Raw genomic sequence first — 9,963 nt, forward strand, 5'->3', positions numbered from 1 at the left:
AATCAGAGCAGAGGGGCGGGGCCTGCTGGGTTGGGGGTAGATAGGGAGCAGCCTGCCTGCTTGCTTGCCTTATTCCTGGCTAATGCTGCAGAAGTGAACTTTTCCCTTGTTGGGTTCCAATGGGGTACCCCAATAACCTAAGCCATTTCTAACATCTCAGATTCCAGAAACCTAAAACAGGTGACTGGGCCCAGGTGTACACCTGGACAGGAATCATGACCTCTCAAACACAACAGGGCTACCGAGAGACTGGAGTAGGGTGTCTTCCTGGCGAGCTGAACCTGCAGTGTAATCACACATGTCATGCGAGGGGGTCCAAATGAGAAGCAAAGTCACAAGACAGGCTTGGTGGCAGCCTGCACCAGACCTCTAAAACGCCGTCCTGGGTCACATGACTCGAGTATGCACCTCCTCCCCCTCTGAGGGTGGATGCAGGGGTTTCTGTGATGATTTCTAGCTTTTCTGGCTTTGAAGTTTTTCATTTTCAACATGGAAGCAGGGCAGACCCTGGATATGTTGGCCTTACGGCTTCGCTTGTCTGGTAGCCAGTCTTGTGAAGAAAAGCGACAAGGTCTTCCCGTGGAATCGGGCGGATTGGCCTGCATAAAGGCTGCTGCTGTCCCTGGCAGGGCCAGCCAGGCCTGGTGACTGGGACAGGGCACTGGCACCCCTGCCCAGCCCGGTCCTGAGCTACGCTTCCTGCACCACACGCCCTGGCCACCCCACAGCCAGCCTGTGTTCTCTGAGGAGAACCCTGCCCTCCAGAGATTCTAGCCAGGCCCCGCGTCTCCATCACAACCTACCAGGACAGCAAGAAAGGACTTGAGCCGGTCGGGAATTTGGCCTAGTGGTAGAGTGCTTGTCTAGCATGCACAAAGACCCTGGTTCGATTCCTCGGTACCCCACATACACAGAAAAAAGCCAGAAGTGGTGCTGAGGCTCAAGTGGTAGAGCTCTAGCCTTGAGAAAGTCCAAGGACAGTGCTCAGGCCCTGAGCTCAAGCCCAGGACTGGCAAAAAAAAAAAAAAAAGGACCCGAGCCACCCTCCCCACCGCGCTCTTTGCTCCTTTCCAGAGCCCTGCTGCAGTGATGGCCCTCCTCCTCCTCCTCCCTCCCTCCCTCCCTCCACCCCAAAGCTCCCCAGGGGCCCTCTGCCCACTCTCCCGAGAGGCCCAGAGGAAGATTCCTCCTTACTCCCTCTCCAGCATCCTGACGGGACTCTTGACGATATGGAGCCCAGCCGTCCTCGCCTCCAGGATGCATGCACTGCCCTGCCACCCTGCCTGAGGGCCTGCCACCGTCCCTTCCTCACCCCTCTCCCCAGACCCAGCCGGACCTGACCCCACACTGTCCTGAGCACTTGGCCACCCTGCAGACACCCTGCTCAGCTGCACCCACTTTGGCCTCCTGGGGCAGAGGTGGGTGACAGGGCCCCCGTGCCCATGTGGAGAAGAGAGGGTGGGCTGGGTGAGCAGCTGGAAGGGTGGGTGTGGCGCCACGCCCAGGGCAGACCATCACAAGCTCATGGATGGAGAGCGTGGGCATGGGTGAGCTGGTGTCCACGTGGGGCCACGGGCGGGTGGGTGCAGAGATCCTGAGATCCATCCTAGGGTCTGCAAGGTCCTTTGCTTCCCAGGGGAAAGGAAGGGATGTCCATGTCTCTGTGTGCTCATATCTCTGTGTGCTCATGTCTCTATGTGCTCATGTCTCTGTGTGTCCATGTCTCTGTGTGTCCATATGCCTGTGTGTCCATGTCTCTATGTGCTCATGTCTCTATGTGCTCATGTCTCTGTGTGTCCATGTCTCTGTGTGTCCATGTGCCTGTGTGTCCATGTGTCTTTGTGTCCATGTGCCTGTGTGTCCATGTCTCTGTGTGTCCATATGCCTGTGTGTCCATGTCTCTATGTGCTCATGTCTCTGTGTGTCCATGTCTCTGTGTGTCCATGTGTCTTTGTGTCCATGTGCCTGTGTGTCCATGTCTCTGTGTGTCCATATGCCTGTGTGTCCATGTCTCTATGTGCTCATGTCTCTATGTGCTCATGTCTGTGTGTCCATGTCTCTGTGTGTCCATGTGCCTGTGTGTCCATGTCTCTGTGTGTCCATGTCTCTGTGTGTCCATGTGTCTTTGTGTCCATGTGCCTATGTGTCCATGTGTCTTTGTGTCCATGTCTCTGTGTGTCCATGTCTCTGTGTGTACATGTCTCTGTGTGTCCATATGCCTGTGTGTCCATGTGTCTGTGTGTCCATGTCTCTGTGTGTCCATGTCTCTGTGTGTCCATGTGCCTGTGTGTCCATGTGTCTGTGTGTCCATGTCTCTGTGTGTCCATGTCTCTGTGTCCATATGCCTGTGTGTCCATGTCTCTGTGTGTCCATGTGTCTTTGTGTCCATGTCTCTGTGTGTCTATATGCCTGTGTGTCCATATGCCTGTGTGTCCATGTCTCTGTGTGTCCATGTGTCTTTGTGTCCATGTCTCTGTGTGTCTATATGCCTGTGTGTCCATATGCCTGTGTGTCCATGTCTCTGTGTGTCCATATGCCTGTGTGTCCATGTGCCTGTGTGTCCATGTGTCTTTGTGTCCATGTCTCTGTGTGTCCATGTCTCTGTGTGTCCTTGTTTGTGTTTGCCCACGTCTCTGTATTCCCATGTCTCTGTGTCCCCATGTCTCTGTGTGTCCATGTCTATGTGCCCATGTCATTGAGTGCCCACATCTGTGTCTGCCCACATCTCTGGGTTCCTGCAGCCCTGTTGTCTCCTTCATCCTTGCATATCTTTGCCACCTGACTTGGTTCTGCCCTATGGACCCCGAGAGCCTGTGGGCCAGGTTGGAAGTACACATAAAAGGCAGTGATGCAGACGTCTGTCCTGGGATGACTTATTGTGAGATGTCTCTAAGGTGCAGTGAAATACAACTTCAGATATAATGCAAGTGGAGGTGGTATGCTCACCAGAGGTGGACAGAGCCACCAGCAATGACCCCCCTAGAACAGAAAGCCAGCTTGCCCAAGGTGACAACAGGCCAGAACAAGGGGATAAAGGCCTGGTCCTCTGCTGTCAGGAATCCCCCAAATCCAGGAAGTGCTCTCTGCCCCCATTCTCCCAGCTGTGCCAGCCACTGCAGGCGAAGGCCAGCCAGGGTTCGCCTGTCCAGTCTGCACCCCAAGTTCTGTGGTCCCTTTCCCTTCTCTCCCTCAGCCCACACAGACCCGGGACTGCAGCCAGCTGATAGCCCCCAACCCCACCTCACCCCCTCCTGAGACCACGCCCCCTTTGCAGCCAGCTCTCAGCCCCCTCTGAGACCACGCCCCCTTTGCAGCCAGCTCCCAGCCCCCTCTGAGACCACGCCCCCTGCACAGCCAGCACTCAGCCCCCTCTGAGACCACGCTCCCAGCCCCCTCTGAGACCACGCCCCTTGCCCAGCCTGCTCTCAGCCCCCTCTGAGACCACGCCCCCTGCCTAGCCTGTTCTCAGCCCCTCCTGAGACCACGCCCCCTGCGCAGCCAGCTCCCACCCCCCTCTGAGACCACGCCCCCTGCCCAGCCGGCTCTCAGCCCCCTCTGAGACCACGCCCCCTTTGCAGCGAGCTGTCAGCCCCCTCTGAGACCACGCCCCCTGCGTAGCCAGCTCTCAGCCTCCTTGGAGCCCACAAGCTGGGAGCAGGGCAGAGCAGCACCGTGGTCGGGGAGGGAGAGGAGCCTGTGGGTGGCTCCTGCATGTGAGCTGACCTTTAGCTGCCTTTCCACACCGCTCTGCCCAGGCCCCGCGGGGCCACTCGGCAGAGGAGGGCACCGACTGGAGAGGACATGGTGGGCCACTTTATTTCCAGGCGGGATGGGACAGGCGTGCTGGGCAGCACGGAGCCCGGGGCAGGGACTTCCTGCGTTCTGCCGGGAGTGGACCAGCTGCCAGGAGGTCCTGTGGGCGCGGAGGTGTGGCCGCAGCCCCGCCCGCCCGTGGCCCGCATCCAGTTCCACTCCTTCACTTCAGTTCTTCACCCTGCAGCACCCAGACTCCAAGGCCAGCACTAAAGGAGAGGAAGTACTGGGGAGGGCACGGCCACCCAGCTTGGGCGGAGCAGGGGCTGGGTCAGCCTTGACACCTGAACCAAAGTCCTCCCCTTGTGGAAGAGCTGAGCCCTGTGGCAGCAGCCCTCCCCAGTTGGGCTCCACACCGCTCAGGCTGCCCACAGCAAGAGCCCCCAGAGGCTGTGATCAGCCCCCAGGCTCCCACTCATGCCCCAGCCCGTGCAGGCAGCACGGCTGGAAGCACCTGCCCGCTGCCGATGGGCCAGTGTGTCTGTGCAGGCAGGACACAGTGACAGCGGCCAGGCGGCACCCATGGATGGGGCGCGGCAGCCTTACCTCTTCACCAAGAGCCAGTCTCTGGGAACCTGCTGCCGTCTGCCTCTCTCTCTCTGCATCCCAAGGCCATGCCCAGGAACCATGCCCACAGCTGTCAAGGCCAGGGCCTTGGCAGCTCCTTGGTGGTGCCAGGAGAGGAGGGCATGAAGAAAGCAGGCTTTGCTGTTTTTGTTGTTTTGTGGGTCATGGGGCTTGGACTCTGGGCCTGGGCGCTGTCCCTGAGCTCTTCAGCTCAAGACCACCACCCTACCCTTGAACCAAGTCCCACTTCCCATTTCCTAGAAGTTAACTGGAGATTAGAGTCTCAGGTCCTATGTGCCTGGGCTGGCTTTGAACCTCGATCCTCAGCTCTCAGCCTCCTGAGTAGCTAGGATTACAGGTATTACAGCCACTGTGCCTGGCTGAAAGCAGACTTTTTCTAGAAGGAGAAACCTGAGAATATCCTGACGTGGTTCCTGTGGTTCCTGACTCCTGTGGCTCCTGTGGCTCCTGACTCCTGTGGCTCCTGACTCTGTGGCTCCCTGGCTCCCTGACCTCCTGTGGCTATCCTGGTTCCTGTAGCCCAATACCACCAAGCCTCAGCCCAGTGCCTACATGTGGCCACCATCTCGCTGCAGTCCTTCCTGTGGAACTCCACCCAAGCCTTGTTCTTGCAGTACTTGCTGCAGGTCATGATCCCATAGCACCGGGTGCAGGGTGAGAGGCGGACACCAATGGAGCGGCCACACTGGTAGCAGAACCTGAAGAAGGGGAATCTGCAACCAAACCAGCACAGGGAATGTCTGAGCAGCCTGGGGAGAGGCTGGCTCCCCAGGACAGAGCTCAGGCTGTGATGAAACACCCTCCACACTCCACAGCTGGCCCCTTAGGATTCACCATGGGATGTAGCTGGGAATGAGGTCACCCTGGCCCTCGGGTGCCAAAAGGCACAGAGAGCTCAGCAGGACCTGTGTGGGCCAGCAGAGCCCTGCTTTGCCACTGCTCTGTCCTGCGGGCCAGAGGATAGAGAATGAAAACCTCCCTGCTACTGGACCTATAGATGCTGTGACCTGCCAGCATGGCTTCCCCACTATGTTCTGGGCCCATGTCTGTGACCCATATGGTAGCTGGTGCCCAGGCCCAGAGCTATGCCACCAAACAGGACCTACAAATCCCAGCAAAGCTGGGCCTGAGTCCCAACGCCATGCAATCACAGCTGCCTCCACAAAAGACCTTACCCAGTAACACCCAGAGATACAGCCCTACCTACCAGCACCCACAGATCCTTTGCCTCCTCCAAGCCCCACGCACCAGCACCCACAGATCCTTCTCCTCCTCCAAGCCCCACCCACCAGCACCCACAGATCCTTCTTCTCCTCCAAGCCCTGCCCACCAGCACCCACAGATCCTTCTCCTCCTCCAAGCCCCACCCACCAGCACCCACAGATCCTTCTCCTCCTCCAAGCCCCACCCACCAGCACCCACAGATCCTTCTTCTCCTCCAAGCCCCGCCCACCAGCACCACAGATCCTTCTTCTCCTGCAAGCCCTGCCCACTAGCACCCACAGATCCTTCTTCTCCTGCAAGCCCTGCCCTCCAGCACCCACAGATCCTTCTCCTGCAAGCCCTGCCCACTAGTACCCACAGATCCTTCTCCAAGCCCCACCCACCAGCACCCACAGATCCTTCTTGTCCTCCAAGCCCCGCCCACCAGCACCCACAGATCCTTCTTCTCCTCCAAGCCCCGCCCACCAGCACCCACAGATCCTTCTCGTCCTCCAAGCCCTGCCCACCAGCACCCACAGATCCTTCTCCTCCTCCAAGCCCTGCCCACCAGCACCCACAGATCCTTCTTCTCCTCCAAGCCCCACCCACCAGCACCCACAGATCCTTCTCCTCCTCCAAGCCCCACCCACCAGCACCCACAGATCCTTCTTCTCCTCCAAGCCCAGCCCACCAGAACCCACAGATCCTTCTTCTCCTGCAAGCCCTGCCCACCAGCACCAACAGATCCTTCTCCAAGCCCCACCCACCAGCACCCACAGATCCTTCTCCTCCTCCAAGCCCCACCCACCAGCACCCACAGATCCTTCTTCTCCTCCAAGCCCAGCCCACCAGCACCCACAGATCCTTCTCCTCCTCCAAGCCCCACCCACCAGCACCCACAGATCCTTCTTCTCCTCCCAGCCCCACCCACCAGCACCCACAGATCCTTCTCCTCCTCCAAGCCCAGCCCTCCAGCACCCACAGATCCTTCTCCTCCTCAAAGCCCTGCCAACCAGCACCCACAGATCCTTCTCCTCCTCAAAGCCCTGCCAACCAGCACCCACAGATCCTTCTCCTCCTCAAAGCCCTGCCAACCAGCACCCACAGATCCTTCTCCAAGCCCCACCCACCAACACTCACGACTCCTTCTTCTCTGCTGTGGGGAACTTGGACAGGTTGGTGCTCTTCTTCCTCAGCCTGTGACTGGGGCCCATTTCAGCTGCATCAAAGAGGGACTTGCATCATTGCCTGGTCCCGGGAATCCCAGGCTTTCCATACATTCACTGCACAAGCGGGAAGCAGAAGGCCTCCTCTGTTCCTCCACTGCACCAGTTTCTTATGCCTGTAACCCTCACAACTCAGGAGGCTGAGGCAGGAGGATTGTGGCTTGAAGCCAGCCTCCACAGGAAAATCCATATAACTTTTTTGTCCGATTAACCACCAAAGGCTGAAAGTAAAGCTATGGCTCAAGTGATAGAGCACCAGCCTTGAGCAAAAACTTCAGGACAGTTCGCAGGCCATGAGTTCAAGTCTGAAGTACAGCATGAGCACACACACACATGCACACCCACACCACCACCACCGCCACTACCACCACCACCACCACACTGCCTTGCACAGCTCATAGACGCTCTCTAACTTAAGACAGGTACTAATGCTGCACCTTCCGCACGGCCCCCACTCCCGGGAGGGGTAAGTCTCCTCCCGTCTCTGCATGCTTGTTCTTGTTCATGGACAATTGGATATGACCTGGACTCCAGCAGCAAACAGCTATAGCAACACCGGGTGGAGAGTGACCGGACATCTCTGGGGCCGCAGGGCTTCAGCAAGGCTCTCACTGGCCACCCCTCCCCATGACCACAGCTGACACTTGTTTGAAGGGTAAGCAGTGCCCAGGGCATAAGTAGCCTCATGGAATGTCCAGCTAGGCCACTGACGGGTGGTCCTGACATACACAGGACTCTCCACACCAAGATCAGCCTCTGCAACCAGTGACGGTCTACCACGCTCCCCCTGCCACCCCTCTGCCTCTGTGACTTCATGCCGAAACAGTGCCAGTGTCCCGTGTCCACACCTCTACTCCAGTGTCCTGTACCACACCTCTACCCCAGTGACCTGTACCACACCTCTACCCCAGTGTCCTGTACCACACCTCTACCCCAGTGTCCTGTACCACACCTCTACCCCAGTGTCCTGTACCACACCTCTACCCCAGTGTCCTGTACCACACCTCTACCCCAGTGTCCTGTACCACACCTCTACCCCAGTGACCTGTACCACACCTCTACCCCAGTGACCTGTACCACACCTCTACCCCAGTGTCCTGTACCACACCTCTACTCCAGTGTCCTGTACCACACCTCTACTCCAGTGTCCTGTACCACACCTCTACTCCAGTGACCTGTACCACACCTCTACCCCAGTGTCCTGTACCACACCTCTACCCCAGTGACCTGTACCACACCTCTACCCCAGTGACCTGTACCACACCTCTACCCCAGTGTCCTGTACCACACCTCTACTCCAGTGTCCTGTACCACACCTCTACTCCAGTGACCTGTACCACACCTCTACTCCAGTGACCTGTACCACACCTCTACTCCAGTGTCCTGTACCACACCTCTACTCCAGTGTCCTGTACCACACCTCTACCCCAGTGTCCTGTACCACACCTCTACCCCAGTGTCCTGTACCACACCTCTACCCCAGTGTCCTGTACCACACCTCTACCCCAGTGTCCTGTACCACACCTCTACCCCAGTGTCCTGTACCACACCTCTACCCCAGTGTCCTGTACCACACCTCTACCCCAGTGTCCTGTACCACACCTCTACCCCAGTGTCCTGTACCACACCTCTACCCCAGTGTCCTGTACCACACCTCTACCCCAGTGTCCTGTACCACACCTCTACCCCAGTGTCCTGTACCACACCTCTACCCCAGTGTCCTGTACCACACCTCTACCCCAGTGTCCTGTACCACACCTCTACCCCAGTGACCTGTACCACACCTCTACCCCAGTGACCTGTACCACACCTCTACCCCAGTGTCCTGTACCACACCTCTACTCCAGTGTCCTGTACCACACCTCTACTCCAGTGACCTGTACCACACCTCTACTCCAGTGACCTGTACCACACCTCTACTCCAGTGTCCTGTACCACACCTCTACTCCAGTGTCCTGTACCACACCTCTACCCCAGTGACCTGTACCACACCTCTACTCCAGTGACCTGTACCACACCTCTACTCCAGTGTCCTGTACCACACCTCTACTCCAGTGACCTGTACCACACCTCTACTCCAGTGTCCTGTACCACACCTCTACTCCAGTGTCCCGTGTCCACACCTCTACTCCAGTGTCCTGTACCACACCTGTACTCCAGTGTCCTGTACCACACCTCTACTCCAGTGTCCTGCACCACACCTCTACTCCAGTGTCCTGTACCACACCTTCACTCCAGTGTCCCGTGTCCACAGCTCTACTCCAGTGTCCTGTACCACACCTCTACTCCAGTGTCCTGTACCACACCTCTACTCCAGTGTCCTGTACCACACGTCCACTCCAGTGTCCTGTACCACACCTCTACCCCAGTGTCCTGTACCACACCTCTACCCCAGTGTCCTGTACCACACCTCTACCCCAGTGTCCTGTACCACACCTCTACCCCAGTGTCCTGTACCACACCTCTACCCCAGTGTCCTGTACCACACCTCTACCCCAGTGTCCTGTACCACACCTCTACCCCAGTGTCCTGTACCACACCTCTACCCCAGTGACCTGTACCACACCTCTACCCCAGTGACCTGTACCACACCTCTACCCCAGTGTCCTGTACCACACCTCTACTCCAGTGTCCTGTACCACACCTCTACTCCAGTGACCTGTACCACACCTCTACTCCAGTGACCTGTACCACACCTCTACTCCAGTGTCCTGTACCACACCTCTACTCCAGTGTCCCGTGTCCACACCTCTACTCCAGTGTCCTGTACCACACCTGTACTCCAGTGTCCTGTACCACACCTCTACTCCAGTGTCCTGCACCACACCTCTACTCCAGTGTCCTGTACCACACCTTCACTCCAGTGTCCCGTGTCCACAGCTCTACTCCAGTGTCCTGTACCACACCTCTACTCCAGTGTCCTGTACCACACCTCTACTCCAGTGACCTGTACCACACCTCTACTCCAGTGTCCTGTACCACACCTCTACTCCAGTGTCCCGTGTCCACACCTCTACTCCAGTGTCCTGTACCACACCTCTACTCCAGTGTCCTGTACCACACCTCTACTCCAGTGTCCTGTACCACACGTCCACTCCAGTGTCCTGTACCACACCTCTACTCCAGTGTCCCG

At 57.8% G+C, this 9,963-nt stretch overlaps 1 protein-coding gene across 3 annotated transcripts in view; it reads right to left on the reverse strand.

Annotated features, from left to right (window-relative positions):
• Window positions 1-9,963, reverse strand: part of Ankmy1 (ankyrin repeat and MYND domain containing 1) — a 44,142-nt gene that overhangs the window by 2,833 nt on the left and 31,346 nt on the right. The window contains exons 15-17 of one of the 3 annotated variants that reach the window (XM_090355172.1): window positions 6,745-6,823; window positions 4,954-5,114; window positions 3,781-4,022 (exon numbers count right to left, since the gene is read on the reverse strand). In XM_090355172.1, coding sequence (XP_090211298.1) covers window positions 3,982-4,022; window positions 4,954-5,114; window positions 6,745-6,823 — 281 coding nt within the window. In that variant the 3' untranslated portion in view covers window positions 3,781-3,981. Of the gene's footprint in view, window positions 1-3,780; window positions 4,023-4,953; window positions 5,115-6,734; window positions 6,824-9,963 lie in introns of those variants that run through there. The other 2 variants (XM_090355171.1, XM_090355173.1) reach the window with 2 other exon arrangements.

The sequence above is a fragment of the Megascapheus bottae genome, chromosome 21 (assembly GCF_031878675.1).
Source record: "Megascapheus bottae isolate mThoBot1 chromosome 21, mThoBot2.hap1, whole genome shotgun sequence".
Taxonomy (NCBI): Eukaryota; Metazoa; Chordata; class Mammalia; order Rodentia; family Geomyidae; genus Megascapheus; species Megascapheus bottae.